The following is a 27739-nucleotide window of genomic DNA, read 5'->3' on the forward strand; positions in this document are numbered from 1 at the left end:
CACATAAGATCTATGGTGAAGTGTAGTATTATCTATCATACAACTACTAATTTAAGATAAAAGACACCACACTTGGAAAGAAGAAAAGATTTTTAAAAGGTAATGGTTTTAATTGAATTAATGAGATGAAAAGATAGTGAAGCCCTGTTTGCTACTTACATGAAAGATCTTAAAAAATAATCACTGCACAAAATACAAAGGGTAGGGGGTTATGCTGCGATATTAAGTTTTTCTCCCATTAATATTTTTCTTGATAATTCAAGGACAAATTACAGTTTCCACAGCAAATTTGTTTTCAAAATGCCGAATTGTAACACAATTGCTGACTTCACGTTTCTGAATACCTGTTGGGGAGGGAAAAATTTTTTAAATTTCCGGTTCTTTAAGTAATTCATACTTATCAGTTACATTATTTATACATATAAAAATATTTTACTCTAGATTCGATGAATTTCTGTAGTTTGATTTTTTAGCCCTGGAGAAAGTAATTTTCCTCTCTTGTCTAAACTAAGTATCTTAATAGATCTTAGCAACCAGTAATAATGCCATATGTAAATTTATGACCTCAAAGGTACGGAAATATTCTGTATCTTGACTGTGGTAGGAATCTGTTGAAACTCAGAACTGCACACTGAAGAGGGTGAATTTCATCATATGCGTAAATCTGGCTTTAAAAAAAAATCATCAACTATAAAGGAAATGAAAGGAAATGGGGAGATACTATTATTCTTGTTGTTCAGGTTAAAAAAAAAAAAAGGTTAAATGATCTGGCAAAACTACATTACTTGTGTCAATGCTCTTAATTCTTCAGCCAATTTCCCATGTAATTAACCTGACTGTGACTATCTTCAACGTGATCCAAAAGTTCACGTTTAGAATCCAGGTCCCTGAGCACATAGCTTCAGAGCTTCTCCAGAGACCTCTGGACAAGAAGAACTCTTGCCCAGTGTCAATGAACCAAGGTGGTGGGATGAAAGGTTGGGCTGGGTGACCACATGGAAAGTGAGGTAACAGCCCTAGGCATTGACACTTCACATACACCTAGTTCTCTCTACATGAAAAAAGTGGATTCAGAATTCAGAGGATTCTCTGGAAATCTAGAAATACCATATAATGACACAATACTTTTACTTTCTCATTCCTGGCAAACATATTGATAACAATACACTGGCTTACATCTAAATCTAGTTTGACACAGTGAAGTGAAACGACAAACTTTTCTGCCAGGACTTTAACAGTGAAAAGTATTACCTCTGATGGTTTCTCTGCGTTGCAGTTTGTAAGTTTCCTTGTCATGGCACAGTCGGTAAATAAAGAAACCCAGGTGATCGATGTTTTCAATGCGATCAGTGATAACCATGTGTTCATGAATCAGATAGGACTGAGGCAAATAGGTTCCAGCCTACATTTGGAAGAAATATTACATGAATACTCAGAGGATACAGGAAAGGTATAGAATAGAGATTGGCAAACTACTGCCCACCATCTGTTTTCATGAATGAAGTTTTACTGCAGTACAGTCATGCCTGTCTATTTACACACTGTCCATGAGTTGAATAGTTTGCAACACAGATCTTATTCCTTGAAAGCCTACTATTTATTATCAGGCCCATTGGGAAAACTCAGATAATAATTTAAGAGATTGTTATTTTATTTCAAAATATAAAATAATAAAAGGAAAAACCCCAAAATCGTGAGTCTTAATTCCTCTTTATAAAGAAAGCTCTTAGCTATGCGTCTGGTGAGATGGGCACTAATAGGGCTATTATCTCAACTGGAAATTCTAAGATCCTATAACAGCATTATTCATAAGAAATATTTGAACATTTGAACAGGGGCACTTGGGTGGCTCAGTCTGTTAGCATCTGCCTTCAGCTCAGGTCATGATCCCAGGATCCTAGGATTGAGCCCCACATCAGGCTCTCTGCTCAGGGGGAAGCCTGTTTCTCCCTCTCCCCGTCCCTCCGCCTGTCACTTGTGCATTCTCTCTCTCTCTCTGCCAAATAAATAAATAAAAACTTAAAAAAAATATATCTGAACACCTTCTACCTTTATGTTAATAAGTAACTCCAGCAGGTTTCTCGGTGGCATAACAATGGAAGTGTTCAGTGGAATCACATAGCACTTATCCAGATTAAGATCTAAATAGGCTGTGAGTTTCTGCAAAGAGAAAGATTCATTTTCATTAGATTAGTATCTGTAGCACAGGCAGCACCTGGAGTTTTAAGAATAATTTATATCATTAAAATGGGCTGGCTTTAGGACATATAAATCACTTGCATTTCAACAAATGAAGTATTTGGTAGATAGGAACAGAAGGTAGTAATGAGAGGAAAAAATTATTGCTACTAGTAAACAAAATTCTTATCAAGAGTTTGTTCTATAAATGATTAACAATAAACTATTAAAATTAACTGCAAACAGCCTATCACCTGGTTAAGAGATACAGTCACTTCTCTCACTTTTAAGCCCTAATACCTTCCAAGGTATCCATCTGTTACATGTAAAAATTAACTTCTACCCAATGCATTTAGAATGGTACTAATTACCACCATCCTTAGAGAAAGTGAAATAATAGTTAATTAAATGGTTTTTCTGTGTTCTTATGGTTCAGAAAGATTGTCCCATAGGACCGTTTTGAGGATTAAAATGAGTTATATCAAATCATGTAAACACTCAGATTTCTAAGGGCTCAGTATTAGTTATTTACTATTGTTTTGGACAGGCTTATTATTTTGAAGTATGTATTTTTTTAATTTATAAACATTTATCATATGTATTTATGAGGCATTAAATATTTGCAAAGCTAACTTCAGTAACTATGTCTGCTGAGTGTTTAAACTGGCAAACATATACAGATGCAAAATTCACAGAAAATATGTAAACTTCTGAATTTCAGAATTCTGGTTTAAGAAAACAAAACATTCCTGGGACAAAAATTACTGGGGAAATTTAAATATCAACTAGATATTAAATAATACTATATTATATTCATTTTCTTAGATGTGATAGCGATATAGAATTATATAGAAGAGACAAGAGTTCAAGTATCAAATATGAGAAAAAGAAAATTAATATGGTAAAATTTTGGAACTAGGTGGAGAATTTGGGATATTCACTGTTTTCTCACCTCATCTTTTGTGCACTGCATAACAATATTCAACACTAGGGGAAATATAGAATGAGAACTTAAAAACTGATTTAGAAAATGATACAGAACTAAAGTTACTAACTTCTGAAAATGCTACATAGAAATGGGACCATGGGGGCGCCTGGGTGGCTCAGTGGGTTAAAGCCTCTGCCTTCGGCTCAGGTCATGATCCCAGAGTCCTGAGATCCAGCCCTGAATTGGGGGGAGGGTGTGTCTTTGCTCAGCAGGGACCCTGCTGCCCTTCCTCTCTCTGCCTGCCTCTCTGCCTACTTGAGATCTATCTGTAACAAATAAATAAATAAAATCTTCAAAAAAAAAAAAAAAAAGAAGAAAGAAAGAAATGGGACCATGAATCTCCCCTTGGCTAAGAAAACAGGGTGGATAGGAAATAGTAGCAATTTACTAGCAGAAGAGCAGCAGCCAGAGTTGGGCTCAACATCAGATGTTGGACAGTTTATATCTTATGAGGCAGAAGAAACCCAAGTCCATTTTTTCTTTAAATAACAAGTCAGCTCTAAATAAAGGAAATCAGCAAATACTGAAATAAAAACTGTAAAGAGCATCAGTTTAGAAACCTGCCCCCCTTTTTTTTTTTCCCCTGAACAGTTCCAGGCACCTGGCTCACCTTGTTAAAGTCATGAACAATGTTGGCAGGATCACTGTCTGCAAATTCTGGGACAGGCACACTGATGAATTCAACCTCATCTTCCTCAAAGATCTTTATATTTTCCTCAATTGTCTGGTAGCGAGCAGCCGGGGCATCTGCAGAAGGCTCGTTTAAGATGACATCATCTTTGATATACTTTATTCCACAGTAGTACACGTCATCGGGCTATAGAGAGTTCAAACACTATTTCAGCAATTCAGTGGGAGACAGGTTTTTAAATGTAAGCATTACTTAAGCTGCCACCGCTATCTAAATAGCATTTTGCTTGCAAACTCTTTCAGATGACAAGTCAGACAGTTTAATTACAGAGCTAACATATCCTTTAAGATGGGGTTCTGAAGTATTGTAAAGAAAAAAAAGTGGTTTCAGAAAGAGAAAACAGCTGATTTTTTCCTCTACTTTTTGCAGTTGACAAAAACAGAATTTAAAGCAATTAATCATCTGGTGACAAGTAAATGTGAAGAAATACATAGGCCTACTTCTACCTGTAGGCATTACTTTATTTTAAACAAATGTTTTTTTCTGAAAGAGTATACCTGTAAGACTTTTTGATGGGAGTCACTGATTAAATGATTTTTCTCTTACTGGCCAAAAAAGGGATAGTTTTTCTGTAATTTTTACAGGACTATAAGTAGTTGTGATTTTTCTCCTTAAAATAAATTACAATTAAGTGGAAAATATCAGATTACAGTAATCATTATAAAGACTGTTTTTTTAAAAAGTATACGTGAAGGCTATAAGTATATAACAAAATGTTAAGGCAAAAGTGTTTCTGAATGGTGGAATTACAAATTGTTTTTTTCTATATCAAATACATTTCCTGTTAAAAACTGCATTAAAAAAGATAACTAGTATTTCAGTAATGTCTATCAACATGCAAATGGGCATGAAATGTATACATTTCCTCTGGAAGAATGTTTCATTATTTTAGTAAAATCTCTGTCAATGGTTTCTTCAAATTTTAAAATGTTTAAAAAAAAAAACCTACTAACTTTTTGTTAAGAGAAATGTATCACAAAACAGAGATCATAAATCATGATTATCATTAGAAGTATCTGTCTTAACCCACTAAGATTAAGGATTTCTATTAAACACTCTAAGTTATCAACTTTCATCCCAAATCACTTCAATATCACTGCTGAAGTTATACAATCCTTGAAGAAAAATCAATGGCTGGGAAAGAGGCAGAGAGACGTGGTGCCAGTGCGCCCGGTATCCAGGAGTAAAGTCAAATTGTAGGCAAGTCCAAACTGGCTACCAAGTTAGAATCCATGAATATGACAACATTCTGATGTTATCTGATGTATTTACTCAACAGGCAAATAATCATAGTGTATCTTAGCTACTACAGTAGGAAAACAAAGACTAGCCAATTTTGAACAATCATCCAGTATCTGTCCTCTTAGCAACATTTCAAAATAACATCATTCTGCTTTTAGTGACTGCCCAACAGGCTCAGCAAACTTATGTTCAGATTTTTAAAACAGGACTTTAAAACAGGACTACCACCCTGGCCAAAGGCCACAGACAAAAAATGCAGGCTTAGAACAAATTTGGACCTACTTTCTAATATGCATGAAGGAAAGGCAGAAAGTCCTTCTTAGCATTTTTCCACTTACTTGAAGTGCGAAGTATTTGTACAGGTATGCTCCTCCCAGAATGACACCTGCAAGCATAAACGCTAGTCCAAAGCACATGCACCAGCACCAGGCTCTTCTCTGGCCAACTGGTACCACTTCATCTGGGTCCTAAAATATGAAAAAGACCAACAATGGTCAGTATCGTTATCTCCAGTCAGAATCACAGAAGGGTCAGGATTCAAAGAAGACTGAAAAGGATGATCATTTTATAAACAAAGGTAAGAAGACCAATGGACTCAGATATCATAACAAAATCAGCCCAGGAATTATTAGGTGGTGGTGCCAGGACTCACCACAGCCATCAGTCTCTTAGTAGAGTTCTGCCTTCTTCTCTCAACACCTTTGCTACTCATACCTCCCGAGCAGTAACATACTGCATAATTCCTAATTTCTGTGCACAACTTTGGTGACTAAAATATCTTCTAACATTTAAAAATTCAGAAAAGGCTACAACCCAACTCTGTCATGCAATATTACGGTGCTGAGCCTTATATATACAACCTTACTGTGTAGTATATTATAAAATTATGTATTAGCCTGCTACAGGTAATTCGTATATTTCATAGCAGGTATCAAACCACTCCTAACAATACACAAGAAAAAGTAACAGGAAATTAAGGGACAGAACAACTAGTATGAAACAAATTCTCTGAACCACTGGAGTCTTAAAATAATCTTATTAGTTTTCCTGCCCTACCCTAAAAAACAAATCTAGTTTGACAGAGGTCTTCATTTTTAAGATAGAAGCAGTAGAAAAATAAGGAAAAGAGTGAACAGAAAAAAAAAGTTATTAAGTCAAGAGACATGCAGTTAGTTAGAATTTTGATTTGGACCCACTCAAAGAAATAATTTAGCCTCAGAATGTCAAATGGGGTCACAATGTTCAGGCCTTTAAATACTCCCGTTGCCCTTCTAACTCAGTCACTCTGTCACTTCAAATTTATGGCTAATTTCTGATTTGGACCCAGGTTCATGTCAAAAAGCTGACAATTGAGATTAGCTGCTCACGTCATCAAACTCATGGCTCAAGATATATTGTACAGACAGCCAGGGAAAGGCTCTAATTGACCTGAAAACAACGTAATAGAAGATGTTCTCTTTAGTAGTATGTATGTATAGCCTCTCGAGCACAGGACTCTGATCTTTGCTTAGAAAAATCAATGTAGGCTGTATTAAGGGAGAATGTAGACTTGATCCACACCTTTACAGATAAACAGGATATAAGAAAAAAAGGAAGAAAAACTGTTATCAACAGTTTTTGATTGAAGTTTTGGATATGGCTGAAACAAGAATACAGTTAAGAAAGAATGAAAGCTCCAAATCCAAAAAAAAAAATAAGAAAGAAAGAATGAATGAAAGCTAAAAGTTGTATTTTCAATGCTAAGGTAAGGAATTTCAACTTGATACTACTAAGGAAAAGTCCAATCCCATCTTTCCCAAACAGCCAAGAACACCTCAGGGCTAGACAGTGTACAACTAGGTTAAACTGAGATTTTAAACGCAGAACGTAACACTGTGGAACAAATGCCTTTTAACTTGAGGCTTGGATCAGACACTCTGAGAGCATTAACACTCTGCTGTTAGTATATGTACTTAAGACAAGTGTACTACAAAGTAGTATGTAAAAAGAATAAGCCTAGAATAATTTATCAAGTCACGTAACATATTCCATCTGTAAACAGAAAGTTACAAGAATTCCCTGGAGTAATAAGGTAATATGAAACTTGAATGATAAAGTCTAGTATTTTGCTTGAGCCCTTGTGTGATATAAATACCTAAAGAGAAAAGAAACAGTTCCTAGCATTATTAATTTTAGGGTGGAGGCAGGGTGGGGGGTGGAGATGACAGATGGAAACAGCCATTTCCAAACATTTGGTATCAGCTGCTGAGACAGTCAAATGTGCGTACAACACCCACCCTGTTTGGCAGACTCCTCCTCTAGCAACACATAAATGAATATCCAAAGACCATGGGCAGACACTTATAAAAAAAAATATATATATACAGCCCCAACTGTCAAACTGATGACAAGTTTCCAGGCCTTTTAATATATCTTTAAAAAAAAAAAAAGGATTTTATTTATTTGACAGAGAGAGGGACAGTGAGTGAGGGGAACACAAGCAGGGGAGTAGGAGAGGGAGAAGGAGCTTCCTGCTAAGCAGGGAGCCCAATGCACGGCTCCAACCCAGGCCAAAGGCAGACGCTTAATGATTGAGCCACCCAGGCTCCTCTAGTGTATCATTTTTAATTGGTCAGCAAATTTCAAGAACAAATTATAAATGTCTACTATGTGCCAAGAGCTGTGCTAGGCACTGGTATACAGCCCCTGCCAAGAAAGAGATCATTCGGATCAGCCTGGGAAATAAATATACAAAGAGAATGTAAACACGATATGGACTCTAACAGAAGAAGGCAGAGCACAGAAAAGGCGACAGTGTTTGGAGTGCATCTCCTAGAGGAGAAAATACTAGAATGGAATGCTGAAGGACAAATGCTCATTACCCACAGAAAACACAGAGTTAAAGGGCATTACACTGAAGGCAAAGAATGAATAAAACCATGGAACCAGAATGCATGACATCTCCAAGGGACACATGTGCTATGGCTGGCATGTCCAATATGTGGGGAGGATATAAGAAGCTAAGAATGGAGAAGTTAACTAGGGCGGATCACAAAGGGCCTTTACATACCATGCTCTGGAGTTTGAATTCTCATGTTCATTCAAAAATCACATTTCTGGACAAGGACAAATGCTTCACTATCCACAAGTCATCTGTTCAGCACTTCAACAATATGAACCATGGTTTAAGAATCAGAAACTAAGTCTTCAAATAACCACATTATAAACCCAAGTTCATGCACCGTAATCATGTACTTCCTAAAAGAGCTACTGGGTCTTCAAAATCTATCTAATCTCTTTTTTTCCCCTCTTATTTTTTAGTGATCATTTCCTACCTTGCATTAGAATAATTCATATACACATCTTCTACCGACCAGGCTGTAAGGTTCTTGTGACTATCCATTCATAATTCATTTTGCATTACTGTTAGCTCCAAGCTAAGTTTAGTACTTGGTTGGCACTCTACAAATATCTGATGAGTGAATGAAATTTAGATCTGTTTTTAAAGCTTGGGTTATTTATTTTTTTAATGATGCATGAAGTAACAACCACAGCCAGTGTGATAGTGAGGGTTGGGATCAACGTTAAGACTTCATGACACAAGACAGACAGTGGCTATTTAGCAAAGAACAGCAGCCCTAAGTACTTAGTACAGTTCGACATTTATTAAGGACCTGTTATTTGCAATATACTGTGGAAGATCCTGTGGGAAAAACAAATGTAATAAGGCATGGCTCACGTCTTAAGTAATTTGCAGTCAAAATTAACATTATTCATGACAGATGAAGGGCATACCATATTACAATCTGAGTCATGGAGAAAGTATTAAAATATATTGAGAACAGAAAAGTTTTTAATCTAAGTGATTTACTAAAAGTGTATTTTAAGGGAACCTGGGTGGCTCAGTGGGTTAAAGTCTCTGCCTTCAGCTCAGGTCATGATCTCAGGGTCCTGGGACCCAGCCCCACCTGGGGCTCTCTGCTTAGCAGGGGGCCTGCTTCCTCCTCTCTCTCCCTACTTGTGATCTCTGTCAAATAAATAAATAAAATCTTAAAAAAAAAAGTGTATTTTAAATGATTAACTCCAGAAAGAGTAAGCTTCAAGTTTAAAAGGCCACATATGCAAGATTTAAGAAGAAAAGCCCCATGACCATCTCAATATATGTCGAAAATCCATTTGACAAACTCCGAACTCCCATTCATAATAAAATGTCTTTGCAACCTGGAAAGAGGTGAAACTCTTTAACATGACTAAGGCTAATAATGATCAAAAACCCATAGTAAACCTCATACTTAATGGTGAAACTTCTTACCATTAACCTTTCAAGTCAGGAATTATGAGGTTTGCCCACTAAAACTGATTCTTTGTTTCCATCCAACATTGTATTAGAAATCCTAGCTAGTATACAACTGAGAAGCACAAGAACAGATATAAAGATTACAAAAAAGAATGCAAAACTATCATTATGTGTAAATGATATCACTGTCTAGAAAATCTGAGAAGGTAAAATTCAAACTAATTGAAGTTCAGCAAGATTGAAAACTGGTAATTAAAAATCAACTGACTCAAAGATTTATGTATTAGTCATACCATCATTATTCATAATAGCCCCAAACTAGAAACAACAAAAGTATCCACTAAATGGTGAATGGATAAACTGTGGTATATTCATACTGAATCAAAAATATGCTAAGTGAAACAAATCCAACATAAAAGATTACTTATTGCATGATTCTATTTTTATCAAATTCCAGAAAAGGCAAATGTAGTGACAGAAAAGTAGTTCAGTGGTTGTCATGGCCAAGAAATGGTGAGGGAGAGACTGAAGACATATAAGGAAATTTTTTGAAGATAATGGAAATGTTTCATATCTTGATGGTGGGGGATATACAACTTTGTTATTACCATAAATTCAATCAAGTCATATACAGGGAATGGATGAATTTTATTGCATGTAAATTATATTTTAATGTAGGAAGTGGGGGGGATCAAGTGAGTTATTACATAGCAGGCAAAAAGAGAAAATTAACAACACCAAGTGCTAGGGAAAGTATGGCGCAATGGGCATTGAGAACTTTCATATAGTTGGCAGGAGTTGGTACAACTGCTCAGAGAACAATTTGGCAATATTTAATAAAGTTCAACACACACACACACACACCCCTCCATGACCCAGCAATTTCATTTCTAGGAACGTGGCCCTAGATAAAGTTTTATATGTGTACATAAAGAAAAAGGTCCAATAATGATTACTGCTGAATGGCCAATACGGAAAAAATTAAAAATAACCTACATGTCCATCAAGTGGAGAATAAAGTATTACAGGTTCATATAATAATAATTAAAATGAATATCAACTACCGTAGTTGGTTTTAAGAGCGCAGAAACACAATCCCAAATTACAAAAGAAAAAAACAGGCAAGCTGGATATTACCAGTATATATTTAAGACTTTAAAAACATATCAAATGGTACTATAAATTCTCTGGCTTTGTATGCTTGGATTATTTCATAATCTAAAATCAACCAAAAAAAAAAAAAAGGAAAATCACTCACGAACAAGGTATATTTTACCTGGCCTAATTTAGGACAAGTCAGAGACATTTCCTCCCCTTGTACTGCCAACAGAACTGGTACATCTTAAATTATGCTGAGAAGGTAGAAGAGCTCCCACAGGTGCTGCACAATTATCATCTCATTAATCTTCCTAAAACCTCAAGTTTTTACCCCAGTTTATAAATGAAGACACTGAAGCACGCGCTGGCCTATAATCAGCCCTCTACAGCAGTATGGAAAGACACAGTTTTTGGAAGCATTCTTGCTCTCTCGTTGTACTAATTTCTGGTTTAAATAAATCTTCTCATCACATGATAAAGTAAGATTACTTAACCAATTATATTTCAAGCAAAATGAAGGATAAATTCTGTTCTGGTATTTCAATTAGTTAAGAATTAGGTCACCTCAGTCAGCTCCCTAAGAGATTTCCGTAAATGTTGCTTCCATTATCAGCTTAACTCAGACAAAACACAAGGGTTTTCATATAATTTTGATTCTGTTCCTATACTAACAAATCACTGTACATCCTCAGGCACTTCTCTTTGAGCCTTCTTTATAGGATGAATGAAGACACATTTTTTCCAAAGCTCTCAGATACCCTATTATGCAATTATTATGGCAAATGCAATCACAAAGCCTTAGGAACCAGAATATTAAAAAGGAAAACATCTCTAAGGGTTAAAAATCTTATCAATGAAGAAAAAAAGAAAGAGGAAGAAGGAAGAGAGGGAAGCAGGGAGGGGGGGACAGAGATGGTATGAAAATATTTTAAGTATAGAAACCAGACAGAAACAGAGAAAAGAATCAATACAATTTATTCAACTCAAAGCAGCATGAACTACTGAACCTTCAGAAATAGATTTAGAAACATGAACTTTTTTTTTAAAGATTTTATTTATTTATTCAAGAGAGACACAGAGAGAGAGACGCAGACAGAGGCAGAGGTAGAGGGAGAAGAAAGCTCCCCAAGAAGCAGGGCACCCGATATGGGACTCGATCCCAGCACCCTGGGATTATGACCCGAGATGAAGGCAGATGCTTAACCATCTGAGCCACCCAGGCTCAGAAACATGTACATGTATCCAAGAAACATGTACATTTTTAAAACACATCTGGTAGGAATGCCTGGGTGGCTCAGTCGGTTCAGTGTCTGCTTTTGGCTCAGGTCATGATCCCTGGGTCCTAGAATCAAGTCCCACATTGGGCTCCCTGCTCAGCAGGAACCCTGCTTCTCTCTCTGCTTACCTCTCTCTCCCTGACAAAAATAAAAATCTTTATTAAAAAAATACACTTGATTAATATGAATAAACGTGGAGATGCACAGGCCAGCTGCCCATGGATGTATCTGGCCTATATACTATTTTCCAAAATACAGAATTAGCTGCCAACATTTAAAAAAATCTTATGACTCAGATTTTTTTTTTTTTAAGATTTTTTCTTTATTTATCTGACAGAGATCACAAGTAGGCAGAGAGGCAGGCAGAGAGGGAGGTGGGAAGCAGGCTACCTGCAGAGCAGAAAGCCCAATGTGGGGGCTCGATCCCAGGACCCTGGGATCATGACCTGAGCCGAAGGCAGAGGCCTAACCCACTGAGCCACCCAGGTGCCCCATGACTCAAATTTTTACACATGAATTTCCTGGTTTCTCAACTCCTCCTAATTTTTCTCCCTAGATACCAAGTTACTGGCTACTGTGTTGCCTAGTTTTGAATTAAGTCCTGCTATGACTGGGTATATACGTCCATCTGAGAACCTACTTGATAAAACAACTAGTCTAAAACATTCCTGGTATAAAGGATTCTGACTTCTGAGCTTCAGACTGGATTAATGTTCTGAATAAAATACCTTAATGCTTTAAATGACACAGCAGGCGAATTCTCTTACGAACTTCGAATCTGAGTATGAACGGCATAAGCAAGCCAAAAGTGTAACAGAGAAGATGTAGAACTGGGCAGGCCCAGAGAAAACTGTGGGCCAAGAGCTACAGGAATCCAAGACCTTCTCCAGACAACTCCCAGTTCCCAGAAAACATAAAAACAGCTAGAGAATGACAGAAAGCCAGTTGGTTGTAATACAGTCTATATTCCAGGAAAGGCAAACGACAGAAAGACAAAACAGGGATGGAGTGACAGCCAGAACTACTAAGTGGTATCAAAAAGAACACTCTGGGGCACCTGGGTGGCTCAGTTGGTTAAGCATCTGCTTTCAGACCAGGTCATGATCCCAGGATACTGGGATCAAGCCCTGAATCACGCCCGTGTCCAGCAGGGAGCCTGCTTCTCCCTCTCCCCCTATCTGCCACTCTCTCTGCCTACTTGTCCTCTCTATCTCAGTCAAATAAATAAATAAAATCTTAAAAAAAAAAAAAACACTTTGGAGTGAGGAAAATATTCTACATCTTGACTGTGATGATTACACAACTACATTTGCCAAAATTAACACACCAATATACCTAAAAGGGCTGAATTTTCAGTATGTAAATAATACTCAAGTAAAATCAAATGATTCTCCCCTTCCCCAATTTACAAGCAACAGGACAGTTTTTTCCTAAGACTCAAGTAAATGATACTAAAGAAGCTAGAAAAGATAGGTGAAGACAAAACTGAAGACAGCAGACAAAAAATGTCAGAATTTGGGAGGATGAGAAAGCTGGATACGTTTTTAACTTCTCTATCTCAATTATGTCATCTTAAACATGGATTAGCAGTAGCACCTCCTCACAGGGTTGTTGCAGGGATTAAATGAGGAAACATTTAGATCATTGTTTGGTACACAGGAAACAGTAAGTGATCAGTAGATAATAGTCATTATTATCCCACCACAACCTGATTTAGCTGAGAGAGGTGAAGCTGAAACAAGTATCCACTGGGGCTGAAGCCAATAAAAAGTCATCGACAACAAAATCCTGAAAAGGCCAACTGGAAAAAGACTGACAGTACGGGAGGGGGAAATTAAATCATTTCCTATTCCAGTAAGAATTTTAAAGTAACAAATGAACAAACCTTGGTTATCAATTAAGATCTATTTAAAATTTTTCCAAAATTCTTTCCCAACTATACTCTTAAAACCACAAAAGCTATGTAGGTGATGACCCCAACAGATTACTATTGTGTAGAATACCAGTGCCATCCATTTACTGCTGGTACATGTTCTGTCCACCTGACTTGTACATGAGTTTTCTTTCCCAAGTATGGAGGCATTGAAAAGACATGACCCAGCGATCCCTTCAGTATTAATAGCATTGATTATCAAATATATATTTTATGTAAAAACACAAAATCTATGGCTAAAATGCTAACCTCTATAGACATCAAATATTTGTTGACATTTTGTCTTGTTCATTTAAATCAGTATCTGAATTATGCTTTCTCATTTTACTTTTCAAATTAAGATCGCTACCATCTCCTCTATGGTGAGAAAAGTCCACATGACAAATGTTGTGTCTAGCACACAAAAAGGAAGCAGTTTTCCAAGTGCTTGGCATTATATGGATAATAAAGTTTCTGCATTAACTTGTACTAGGGCTAAAAAGAGGTTTAAAAAGTAAGAAACTGGGGTGCCTGGCTGGCGCAGTTGGTGCGGTGTGTGAATCTTGATCTTGGGGTTGTAGCTTCAAGCTCCAGGTGTAAAGATAACTTAAAATAATAATAAATGAAAAGTGAGAAATCAATACAAAATACAATGTCTACAAAACAGATTCTTCATTAATGTCCTTTTTTGTGAACAAACCCTGCAATAAACAAAAAGCAATAAACTGCAGTAAACAAAAAGAAATTAAGCTATTGCATAATGTAACTATTCTGAAAAAAAAGCTGTAATAAACAAAAAGAAATTTTTAAGCTATTGCATAATATAACTATTCTGAAAAATTTAAACCTGAACCAAATTATTGGCAGTATATAAAATTGGCACAAGCCTAGGTTAAAAAAAATATATATATAGGTCAGAACTTTTAAAAAAAATAACTATAAATGCTTTTAGTGCTGGATCACGACTTCATCACTTTTTTTTTTAAGATTTTTATTTATTTATTTGACAGAGATCAAAAGAAGGCAGAGGCAGGCAGGCGCGGGGCGGGGGGGGGGGGTGCGGGGAGCAGGCTCCCCGCTGAGCAGAGAGTGATGCGGGTCTCAAACCCAGGACCCTGAGATTGTGACCCGAGCCGAAGGCAGAAGCTTTAACCCACTGAGCCACCCAGGCACCCCACTTCATCGCTTTATATTAAGGACAAGAAGAGTATCTAACACAAAGCACAATGGTAATATAGGAACACCTTAAACATTCTCTATTCTTTTTTATACATATTTTAAAGATAGCCAATATTCTTCAAGGTGTTTATTCAATCTACACTAAAGAGAACTTTCTATTTCAGGAGAATTTCTTCTTTTTTTTTGGTAACAGGCTCCATACCCAATGTGGGGCTTCAATGTGGGGCTTAACTCAGAACCCTGAGATCGAGAGTCCCATGCTCTACCAACTAAGCCAGCCAGGTGCCCCAGATTTTCAAATTCATATTGGTGAGATCTAAAGGTATTGGATAGTCAAGAGCATTATATACAAGTGCTAGTTATTGTTAATCATAGCCTTTACCAGACATCAATAAAAATGGTCAAGACAGGTTTCTTCTGGCACTGGCTGAATTATGAATTCCTACTGTTATTAATAAGAATGTCAACTGTGTAAAACAAAACAAAAACTTGAAGTATGATAAGAATGTTCTACTGTCTATAATTCATTATAAAATTAAGTGTCAAGATTGGGGGGGGAAGCAAACTTGTTCCAGAGTCATTTCTGTATATATCCCAGATTTTAATGTCATTCAACAAGATAATTATGCATTTATATTCAAATGAGTAATTCTATTTAAAATGCAGAACTCTCGATAAAAACTTCCAATTATATTCTTCTAAAGGCATGAAATAATTTAAAATGTGGAAAGTGTATTTTCTGTCCAAGTTTAGAATTTTTAAAGTTAGACAAAAGGACTACTGCAAAATATTCCAGTTCTGGAGATCAGAGGTATGTGTCTATCACGAACACGTCAAAAGTCCTTTGAACCTACGCCCAGCACCAAGTACATGCACAATACATACTCAGTAATCAATCATTAGATCTTGCTCCTTATTTCACCACTCCCCTGGCTCTTGGATCCAAGGGTGCTGTGTTCTTGTGACATTTAAGACAGCTGTGATCAAGCTGGTCTACACAATCAGCTGGTCTCTCCCAGCAAGGTGTTACTTGAAGACTGGGATGCTTAGTAATTTTTAAATTCCTAATATAGCACCTGACCATGAGGTACATGCCTCTGAATATGTGATCAGTATAGTTTTCAGAAAGAAAACATCTACTATGGAAGGACCATGAAAGCACATTTAGTGCAACACATCATTTTACAGATAAATATAATGAGGTCCAGAGAAGTAAAATTATTTGTGTAGTATCTTAGAACTCATAAGGCCTGAATACCCTCTCACACTCCATGTACATCATACAGAAGGAAAAGCATGGGGCTTTTCAACCATGCAAATTAATTCTGATAATAATGACTTGACACCATGTCACAATAGGATAATGCTGATATCCAATCAGAAATGATTTAGCCTGAGTTTCTACAAAATTCTGCTCTAAAGACTTTACCTGAATTGAGCCACACTCACACTAAGCATTATGCATTAACTATTACAACAGCGGTGTTATTATTATGTTTAGAAAGTTAGGGGTGCCTGGGTGGCTTAGTTGGTTAAGCATCTGCCTTTGGCTCACTTGTGATCAACTCTCTGCTCAGTGGGGAGTCAGCTTCTCCCTCCCTGTGCTGCTCTCCTTGCTCATTCTCTCTCTCTCAAATAAATAAATAAAATCTTGAAAAAAAGTTTCAAAACAAATTAATAGGATTTTTCTCTTCATCAAATTACAAAGGACAGTAACAAGAATATTAAAATCATATGTGCACGAAGCAAAAACAACAAAGGAAAATAACTCGGGCTTACAAGGATATAGGCATTTGAAAATAAATAGAAAAGGCAAGATACTAATTACAAAAATGAAACTGAAGTAGAGTAGCAAAGCCACAAAGCAAAATCACAAAGTTGGTAGTGACCGAGTTGTCTCTAACTCATGACGGAGACAGTTTTTAAATTTAAAGAGGGAGACCAGAAGATGATGCTTCATGTCTTTCAGGCCATCCTATAAGTCCCTGAAACTAGTGCTAATATGGGGCACCTGGCTGGCTCAGATGGAAAAGCATGGAACGCCTGATCTTGGGGTCATGAGTTCAAGCCCCAGGCTGGGAGGAGAGATTACTTAAAGAAACAAACATTTAAAAAAACAAACAAACAAACAAACAAAAAAAAACCCTAGTGCAATAGTAATAATCCAGACAATAATGGTTTCCACTAATAGCTATTATACAAGTCTATTTTTAATGTGAAAAGGAAATATTCCAATAATCTTTAAAAAGCTATTAAGACAGCACAGTTAGAAGCCCAATGATTGATTTCCAATTAAATGGCCATGTTTTCTTCCTGAAAACTTGACAAAGTTAATAATAAAGGGATAAACAAATAAATACATCTTTAGCCAGAGAATGGAAATGAATGACCTGAAACAAACTCCATCAATAAAAATTTCGAGAGCCAGAAGCATAAAGAAAATAATCTTAAGCTTCTATAGACGGGGAAAAATATTGGTCAAAAAAACCAGGAATCAGAATGGCATGAAGCAATCAATGCTATCAAAATGCTGAAAGAAAATTACAGCTAACCTAGAATTTTATACCCAAATCAATCACCAATTAAATGTGAGGATAAAGATTCTCAGATGTGAAAGGTTTTTTTTAGAAGAATTGATCTGATACGTTTTCTCAGATTCATTAAACTGCAGATAAAACACAGGATAAAGACAAACCAATTCAATTCCAGGATGATAATTACTCTTGGGCATCTGGGTAGTAATAGGTCTAGATTATAACCAGTGTGGATGGTGAGACTGAAGAATGACAAAAGGAAAACTGCCAAGAAAAATACAAAACTTGGTAACTTATTTGTAAATACCCAAAGGCAATTATACTGCTGTCAAAATCTGAGGATGAATTAGCAACAAATACACAGAAAATTAAGCAACCATCGCTGGTCCAAGAAACATTTATTAAATCCAGGGAAAATAAAACAATTTTGTGTAACTTAGTAACTTTATTAGGTTATACTATGTTACTCAGACGTAAATGTTTGTCAATTACAATAAAAGCACAGAATAACAATTAACCAGAAATTACTGTAACTACACCGTAAGATAGAATATGTGTGTAATATGTTAATATACAGAAAAAGCTAAATATTCACTTTCCATATTAGGAAGACAATAGGTGATATCTAAAATTGCAAAACATACAAATAAAACAAAAACCAACAACAGCAGCTCAGAAGAAAGTGCATAGAATTTAAGTTTTCCAAATGTGGTCCAGGGACACCCTTTTAAGAGTTCCACAAGGTCAAAACCTTCTCATAATAAAACTAAGACTGTTTTTTTTCTTTCTCATGCTCTGACTAGTGTAAAGTTTTCCCAGAAGTTGAATGTGCGATAGCACAACAGGCTGACCACAGAAGCTGATGTGAGAATCAGCTATTATTAATAGTCTTCTATTAAGCTATTCAGTAGAGTGTTACAAAAATGTAAACGTGTTACCCTTACTCTTCTTAAATTCGGGTTATTTGGAAAATCTTAGTATTCATAATAATGCCATTTATGGTAATATGTTATAGGTTTATCATTGCTATTTTAAATTAGTTAATAGTCTTAATTTCTAATATAGTAATTATCAATAGATATAACCTACATAAATCAAAAGCTCTTTGGGTCCTCAACAATTTTTAAGAATACAAAGGTGTCCTGAGTCCAAAAAGTGAAAACCACTTTTTTACAGAAATGCGGAGCTAGGATCACCATATATAGCGAGGCAGAATATACTGGTGCAAGGATGCCAGGCCAAGGAGATCAACAGAGCCAGAATCCAGTCTGTATGCCGCTCACCAAAACCACACTCTTTTTTATTTTACAGAAAGCCTAGAAGATAGACTGAACTCAATTGCCTCAAATTAATCTTCAAAGATAGAAATTAGATTAGTGGTTGCCTCTTAGGAGAGAGGACAGGCACTAAAAGGACATGAGAACTTTCTAAGTTGATAGGTCTATCTTGACCCTTGGTTGTTATTCAGGTGCATGTATTTAAAATTATGTAACTGTACACTCAAAATCTGTACTGTATTATATATAAATATACTATAATCTTTAAAAAGTGAGTTCCTTTATGATAGGGCAGGAATATTTGCTTTTTAAAACTAAGCATTATTTGGTAAAACCCAAAATTAAATTTACAAAATTAAATTCAACGTCCTTTATGTAATGGAGAAATAACCACTTTTTAATGAAAATGGATAAAAGTACTGCACGCTAAGAGTTCTACATTACAGAGAGAAATAAATCCTCAACAGGATACCTTGTAGAGGATGATTTAACAATAATAATGTTATCTAACTGATATGCGACATAGGGATAAAACAATAGTGGTAACAGAAGTACTACTCCAAAACAAGAATGATGAGGGGGAAAAATGGGACTTCAATAAATGGGGACAGAGGAAGCGCATTTAACATTTAACTAGTTTCTAAGTAGCAGGCACTCTGAATTTTATCCCAACAACACTTCAGGGCTGGTGCCACCAGACTATTTTGCAAATGAGGGAACTGAGTCGTGGGGAGGTTTCTTGACTTGTCCAAGTTACCAGATCCAGGTTACATTAACCTTTGACAGCAGGTTCTCAACCTATGAAAAGTGGCTTTAGGTTTGTAGCACTGGTCTATTAAAAAAAAAAAAGACAAATTTTAAGAACTGCTCTGCTTCATTAACTTTACTTCTATCTTTAAATCTTCCCTTCTAGAAATTTTGAAGGTAAGTTTACTTGAAAAAATGACATCTGCAAAGCTGAATCAAAGCCGATTGGAAAACTAGAAAGATACTACATTTGGTCTCACATCACACGGCTGTTTAACAATCTGAGGACTGCCAAACCCTGTTTGACAGTTGTAGTTTTAAGTAACAGTAACAGTAGTACTGATAACAGCAGCAAATGTCTCTACTTTTAAGGGGGAAAAAAAAAAGAGTGGGGGGGCGGATAAAGGGAGAGACAGTATCTTAAGCAGGCTCCAGGGCCAGCACACAGAGCTGACAAAAACCTGATCTCACTACCCTGAGATCACGTCCTGAGCCCAAATCCAGAGTCAGCCGTTTAACAGACTGAGCGAGCCATCCATGTGTCCCTAATGTTTTCTGAGTCTTATTCTCACTCTATTCCAGCCATGGTGATAAACTTTTTACAGATTATCATATTCCCCATTTTGCTGAAGGAGAAACTGAGGCAGAGAGTTGAAGTAACTTACCTCACCTATTACACAGTAAGTGGCAGAGATAGGATTTAAACCCTGAAGTTTAAGCGCATAGTCTGAGTTCTCCATAAGTAGACAGTATTACTTCCTGAACTGTACACCCCTCTACTGATTAGAACAAAAGGGAAAAGTTGGTTGATTTTCTTCCCCAAGCGTTTAAAAATGTAAAAATAATTCTAAGCTCATGGGCCATACAAAAACACGCAGCATGCCACGTCTGGACACACGCACCATCATTTGCCAGCCAGGCTCTCTACTGTAAAGGAGACTAAAACAAGTGGCCCACGTCAAATTGTCACTATTTTTGCCTTGCTTGAAATTCTTATATAAATTAGTTGGGAATACTTAATACTTAAGTGTCAAAAATCATCCTGATTCTACCTTGCCTTTAAAGACTGGAGAACCAAACAACACTTGACCCCCGCCCCTTTTTTTTGTAATGAAAATGAATAATATTCTAAACTGTTTAATAGGTAAAAAGCCCAACTTCACTAATTCTGCTTGGGCCCAGGAGGCACTGAGTTTGTGATCTCTGTCTAGCACTGCCCTGGCTAACACTGATGACTTGCTTGGGAAATGTTGGTCCTAGCGCTAGGATGAAAGCACGGAAAAAAATGCACTGAAGGAGCAAGTTATAAATGGAAAGATAAAAACTGACAGAGAAGTGTATATAGCAGAACGAAAATACTACAAAGGCTGGCTGAGAAAATCAATGTTAAGAAATGCAGGCACACGGGGGCACCTGGGTTGCTCAGTTGTGAAAGCTCAGGTCAGTATCCTAGAGTCCTGAGATCTAGCCCTGCATTGGACTCCCTGCTCAGCAGGAAGCCTCTTTCTCCCTCTCCCATACCCCCCAACCCGTCTGTGTTCCCTCTCTTGCTGCATCTCTGTCGAATGAATAAATACAATCTTAAAAAAAAAAAATGCGATGCAAACACACTGATTCTGGAAATCATTTTTCCCAGCACTAAAGCTGGGTCTTCTTTTGGATGCTGCATCCAAGTCATTACTTAACAATGCACCTTACCTTTCTGGTTTTTTAATCTTAATTTTAAACATGATAATCATATTTAAAGCAGTGAAAACAATTCAAGATTTAAGCTTTACTCTTAACACATTCTGCAAAACAAATTTTTAAAAATAATTTTGGCATTAAAAGAAACTTTCAAATATATAAAAACCCATCAAAACTTAAATTTCTTAAACTATGAAATTCAACTGTGTCAACAAGTTTATGCAAATATTTTAAAATTTCCGAGTATTGCATATTGAACACCGTAATTAGTGACCATTTCCCAAATAAGCTCCCTAGATATTTAACTCAAATATGATCAGTATTTATAAATTAGGCACATTTTACCTCAATATTAATTTCTATTTGGATACATATACACATTTACATACAATTACTGCTGGAAAATTATTAATACTAAAAGATAAAATATTAAATGAAAAATCAGACTATCATAAAAAATGATTTCTTCATTTCTATAACTCAAGATTAAAATTCTTCTAACTTAAGAATAAAGTCTATGTTCATTCTTACTTGATTTTCCCCCCAAATGGCAAAATTACAGAAATACTTCATAAAGTTCTTTCTTCCCTTCAAACTGATTAAAGAGTTTTAAAGAAATCTTCAATTGTTGAAAATTATTTTGTTCATTCAATTGTTGGTAACACATAAAAAGAGAATTATATTACAGCTGTCTTTAAAGCTCTTCAGATGTATCATAAATACCAATTAAAGGGGATAATCACAATTAAATGATTTTTAATAATGTTCTTAGATCATGTCTGCAATAAAATTTCTAATTTCCAACTTTCAGCCATCTACCTTATAAAAATATTCACTGCCAAGGTTTGTGCAAAGAAAACAGGACCGCCAGAAAACAACTTTATACATAAGCTTCTTGAAAAACTAGTGCCAGTGTTAATATTTTCTACATCCTTTGGATAAAAACCACCTCATTGAGAAATTCCAAGCTGTCAAATCCTTTATTTTAACAGGTAGTAGTTATTACTGAAAAAACTCTTTGATGACCAAGTACTTAACTCCTTCAGTCTAAGTTCTAATAAAAATTGCCAAGTTTACCTAAAAGTTTAGGAGAATGAATTCATCAATATTGTATTTGAAAAGACAAATGTTTTCTAGATTTTCTTCTGACACTATGATATGCAAAGCAGTCCAGCTACTTGGACTGAGTTCAGAAAGTATTTCCTTTTGGAAAAAGAAAATGCATTTTAAATACACACCCTAAATATTTAAATTATGACAGAACTAAAGAAGTAAAACATCTTACTACTTATTACATTTTATTACATTACTACTTATTACATTTTTCGACAAACATTTAAAGCAAGTCAAGTTTTAGTAATACATAATGAAAACTTTTTAAGTTAAATACTGAATCAAATAAGCCTGTGCCATGTGTTCTAAGAGATACTTCTGGGTAAAAAAGATATTTTCACTTACTTAAACCTCTTACACAGCAGAGCTGAATGCCACAACCTCTCAGGGGCTTATGATTTTACTGATAACATACTTGCTTCTGTTTAGTCCAGACAAAATATGTTTTAAGAGGACACTGGAGCCCCAGGCAGGTAACTTGTCCTCCAAATATGCAATACACAACCTCGTCCAACCTTTGTCCACCCTCTGCAGCAGCAGCACCCCCAACCCTAGGCATGTCTGGGGAGGGGGGGCGAGACACGGGACAGGAACCTGTCCTGCCAAGTCACGTCCTAACCGCCCCCCCCCCGCCCCGGGGGAGGGGGGGCAATTAATTTATCTCCCAGTACGAAACCCTCACATTTCAGCTACCAACACCCTCACCAAGAACTAAAACGTAATGACTGTAAAGTTTTTACTGGCTACTGCTTACAAACACTAAATTACAACTAGGTAATGATATGTACTTTCTTCAAAAAGAACCAAGCTCCCAAATTCCTCCTCTAAAGGTCAACACACTTCAATAAACGTCATGTATATTTTGTTTCTCCTATCCCCAGAAACCACCCCCCAAAAGAAAAAAAAAAAAAAAAACCCACCAACACCAAAAAAGTTCAATTACCAAACCCATCAGTCCTATTTATGCATACAGGAAATACCAGAAACTGCAAAGAACTAGGGTCGAAAGAGCCATGTTGTAATGGGTAACTCAGAACTTAACCGGGTTAGTAGTCTTGCACTTTTCTCTCCCACTTCCATCCTGCCCCATCTTCTCTCCTATACAAGCACTTTCCTTTTCTCTCCCTTTGAGGTCTATAACTGTAATACAGGGTAAAGGAGAGACAATACTATTTTTCCAGCAGTACAGTTTGCAGGGATTATCTGTGAAGCAAATTTAAGCTGAGTCCTGATATTGGGAAGGTGTTTCACAATTAGGCATTACACATACACACACAGAAGTGTTAACAACTACTGCTCTAAAGTGAGGTAACCCACAATAAAAATTTGGTTTATTACATAATACCCTGGGACCACTTCTCTTCTCTTTGACCCACTGCTACTTAATACGAAGAAGCAATGTAACATGCTAAACATGGGGAAGAAAGGGAATGGTCTGGTTAGGATGAAGAGGTGGTTGTTATTTTTCACAAAACAATTTAATTCCTGCCAAATTAATTATGTAATCCTCACATCTTCAGAGAAAACTGGAAGAGTCCTTACAGACCCTCTCATTTTTACAGATAAGGAAAACTAAAAACTTAGGCCCAAGATCAAGCAGTTATGTAATGACAAAACTGGGACTTCTGACTGAGTTCATTAGGTATTTTCTTTGATATTTGCACATACATAACAGTCTTCCAAAGATCAAAGTTACAGACACAACCACCAATGAACCGCAGCCTGTAACGTCACACACACATATAATTTAAAATTCACCTGTTAAAAAAAACAGAGGTCATACTCCTTGCTATTTCTGTATCTCTGAGCTTCGTGTCAGTTGGGACAGGCAGAGGAAGGTGAAAAATTAAGGGGAAAATGTAGGAAAAGAATAGTAAATAGCAAGCTAGTTGAGATCAACAGACATGACTGTTGGGAGTTGAGAGCTACTAAAAGACAAAATGAAAAAAGGGCAATGGCACTGCTTTCAGAGGGTTCTCAACCTGTAATAAGAAAAGAGCTAAAGAAATAACAAGGGATAGGAGCAACATTAAATTACTGGAATGTGTGTTACATAAGACAGCTGACTGGAGTGATCAGAATTTTTGGTAGCAGAGAGATACCAGAATTCTTTGGTAGATTCTAAGGTAGTAGAATCTGCCTTTTTAAACTAGAATTCAAGATGACACCAGGGCCGGTGGCCATGGAGTGTACATCTTAAGAAACAAACATCATTTGGATATTGTGATCTAGAAGGATTTAAAGGTACTAAAAATTTCTTCTTCAGGAGTTCTGGTCCATAACCAGCTTTACTTGATTCTCTCAACCAATCAGGCAGGCAAGGATATGCCCCAGGCAAACAGGAAGGCTGATTCTGTGCCGATTCCAGGCAGTCAAATTCAGTGGTTACCATAAAGTCACCCCAAGGAGCTAGAGCACATTATGTAATCACAGTCGAACTGCAAGATGAAAGATCAGAAGTTCTTTCACAATGTCTGTTATTAAGCTAAGTCTTCATTTACCGTTAAGTGACTGATTATTAGGATTCTACTTTTAATGTAGAGCAATATTTTGTCACTTAGTGAAGAAAAGAAGTCTTTGAGCTTATAGCTAGAAAAAGAATTAGTCATTTTTTAAAAATCTGCCTATTCATCCATGACTGCTGCGTGGTTACAAAGGAATACTCTGGACCTCACAGCTTAGTTCCAGTATTTTTATCTGGATATGGGATCTAAGAAAATAGAAACAGAAAATGCACAGAGCTATAAATGGTTACTTTTTCACAGCAGCTGTGACCACAAAATTTGAGTATGGTGAAACTATGAGAAATTCTGAGAGTCTGAAAATGGGGTTATGTTTCAGGAATGACAGAAAAAGTCTAAAGTCAGATTTACAGCTACCTAGCAAATTAATTCTGACTTTTATCCGGAGTTCCAAATCTCCTTCAATACAGATCAAGAGAAAAGCTCTCTGAAGTGACATCATCGATGCTTTCTCCCTCTCTCCTTTTCTAAAAGGAAGGAATTATATTTACAGAATTTTTAAGAGATACATACTAGGATTAAAATCTCTATAATGTATCTGAGATTGTTATGACAGAGCACTTGACAATCTATTTTAGGTACAATGAATGTTAGATAAACATAGAGCTAAGATAATAATTTGCTACTTTAATTATCCTCTGTGCATTCCAAACATTTTCTTTTAAGTCCAAGACTGTTTGCAAAGGATTCAGAAAAACAATAGCAGTATCAAAACTCTTAATCCTTTTAGGTAATCAGTTCCCTGTTTGTATTTCAAGGCAAGGCAGTCATTTAAATATCAAACCCTGACGTTTTTGTTTTTAACTAGAACATTTCCAAAAAAATAAGCACAGGCAAGTCCCCATTAACATTACAATCTCAAATTTTTTGACAGTGTATTAGTGCCATATTTTTCAACGGTAATTTTCATTACATCACATTAAAAAACACTTATTACTCACACCTGCACACAATCACTGCATTTTTTGAAATTAAAACTAAGTTTACCCTACTGATAACAGGTCCTGAAAAATGCTAAGGAAAAAGGAAGTTGAGCAACATAAATAAACTTCTACAGTTAATTTTTACAGGACTGAAAGTTTGCAGCCTAAAGATCATTTCGTAGAGAACAGGCTACGAGGCTTTCCTTTTTAACTTGAGACAATTACAATTGTATATCCTAAATACATTATTCTTGTAATCCGCTCAAAGTTGGCACAGTTATAGTTCCACTCCTGATTTTTAATTAGGACTAAAAAGAGGGATTTTGTAAAAATAAAGGAAATTTTGTAAAGGACGTGAACGAGTTTCTCCCGTTTAGTTTCACTTAGTGTTAAGGGGTCCTTATAAATATGCTTATGTAACTTAAAAGCCAGTCGTGGGTTTTACAGTAGCATCTACACAGTAATTACTGATCCTTACCAGGAATATTTGTTTTAATTATAAACATCAACAGCCAAAGCCTATTCTGAGCAGATCTTCACCTCACTTTCTCCCCTCAACCGCTCCTCAGCCCCCTCTCCAGACCCCAATGTGAAGTTCACCTGCCAATACCCAAAGGCCGTGGAAAAGGAGGTAACGAAGAAAACGCTTTTAAAATTAAGAGGCTTACAGCGGCTGGACTTAGTCCAAGTGCTGTTCAGCCTAGAAACGAAAGTAGGAAGCAACAGAGGTCTAGGCTTGGAATGATGTCAGCCATTTTAGGAACATTATTTATACTGGGAGAAAGTGCCAAACTCTGTTGTTGTTTTTGTTGTTTTGCATGTCGCCGCGGGCCTCCGGGTGGAACGAACCCAGTCCAGACCCCACGCACGTTCCCCCGACTGCACAACGACCATGAACTCGGCCCCAATTCTTCGATCCCTCTCCCTCCAGGCCTCCCAAGCCCCCCATCCCGTGTTAGGCTCCACTTCCTGCACACGCACTTTCTTACAAAGGAGAAGCTGCGGCCGGACAAGAAAAGGGAGCAGCCCCAGATGGAGAGCCCCGCTCCCCCGGGGACCCTCGCCCGTGGCCCGCGCCTCCTCCGCGCGCAGAGCCGCCCCCGGCGCCGCGCAGCCCTGCCGGCCGGGCCGACCGCCCACTCCCCCGACCTCCCCGGCCCGCGGACCTTGCAGTCCACCGCGACGGCATCAGGGGGGATGATGAGTGCCTCCTCGCCGCACTTGGGCTCGTCCTTTTTGGCCTCCTTCTGGGCCAGAGCCGAGTTGAACGTCACCTTCACCATGGCGCGGCCTGGGGCGCCCTCGGGGGGCGGCGGCGGGCTGGAGGCGGGGGCTGCGGGCTCCTGGCTGCGGCTGCAGCCTCCTCGGCCGGGCTCCGGGCGCGGCTCAGCAACGGCTGAGGACGGGGGAACGGCTCCGCGGCGGCTGAGGCGGCTACTGCAGCACCGCTCCCGCAGCCTCGCAGCTCCCGGGCGAGGGCGGAGACGGCTCGCACCCCCGGGGGCGGGGTCGGAGCGGGGAGGACCGGAGGGGCGGGGCCGGAGGCGGGCGGGAGGGGCGGGGCCGGAGGCGGGCGGGAGGGGCGGGGCCGGGCGCCGCGCCAGATTCTGCTCCCGCCCCAGGTCCCACGCAGCACCGAGCCGGGGCCGGACGGGCGTTCCTTGGGTCAGCGCCCGGATTTTCCGGTTCTGAGTTCGTTTTCAGCAGTTTAACCTCGGGGCACAATGTTGCAGGTTTGTAACAAAATCGGGGGAACTTTCCTGGGTTTGCGGCGCACGGCGGATTAGGCCGTCCCTTTCCTGCTTGCTGCCCCCATCGCAAATCTAAGGACTGGAACTTTTGGGCGTCCACACCTCCATTTCCTCGGTATAATGGAACCGACCCAGTGGAGCGCAGGAATGTTTAATGCACTCTATCCTTGTGAACTTCTTTTATCTTCCTAGGACCTCACCCAAGGGCGTTACCTCACGCAGACTTGCCTTGTCTTCTCTCCTTCCTTCCCTCCCCTTCCTACTCCCAGAGCAATTTGGAGGAAGGCTGTTAGCAGATTCGTATTTTGTACATCTCACATTCCTAAAACAAAATGTTCCACTCTT

The 27739-nt window shown here is 37.7% G+C and overlaps 1 protein-coding gene across 1 annotated transcript; it reads right to left on the minus strand.

Annotated features, from left to right (window-relative positions):
• Window positions 1-87: 87 nt before the first annotated feature.
• On the minus strand, window positions 88-27149 carry ITM2B (integral membrane protein 2B). Its single transcript, XM_059377468.1, has 6 exons — window positions 26810-27149; window positions 5438-5566; window positions 3777-3983; window positions 2050-2160; window positions 1252-1402; window positions 88-344 (listed from the first exon to the last, which is right to left on the minus strand). Exons 1-6 carry the CDS (start codon window positions 26924-26926, stop codon window positions 259-261), a joined length of 801 nt encoding a protein of 266 aa, XP_059233451.1. The 5' UTR covers window positions 26927-27149; the 3' UTR covers window positions 88-258.
• Between the last annotated feature and the right edge of the window lie 590 nt (window positions 27150-27739).

This window comes from Mustela nigripes, chromosome 15 (assembly GCF_022355385.1).
Source record: "Mustela nigripes isolate SB6536 chromosome 15, MUSNIG.SB6536, whole genome shotgun sequence".
In the NCBI taxonomy this organism is placed as follows: domain Eukaryota; kingdom Metazoa; phylum Chordata; class Mammalia; order Carnivora; family Mustelidae; genus Mustela; species Mustela nigripes.

Bases quoted from the DNA above. Each gene is read 5' to 3' on its own strand.
- ITM2B (XM_059377468.1), bottom strand. From the start codon at position 26,926: ATGGTGAAGGTGACGTTCAACTCGGCTCTGGCCCAGAAGGAGGCCAAA. The intron at 3,984-5,437 runs GTAAGTGGAAAA...AACTCTCTATAG, and splicing joins ACAAATACTTCGCACTTCAA to CCCGATGACGTGTACTACTG. The intron at 1,403-2,049 runs GTAGAAGGTGTT...TTCCAAATGTAG, and splicing joins AGTTACTTATTAACATAAAG to GCTGGAACCTATTTGCCTCA.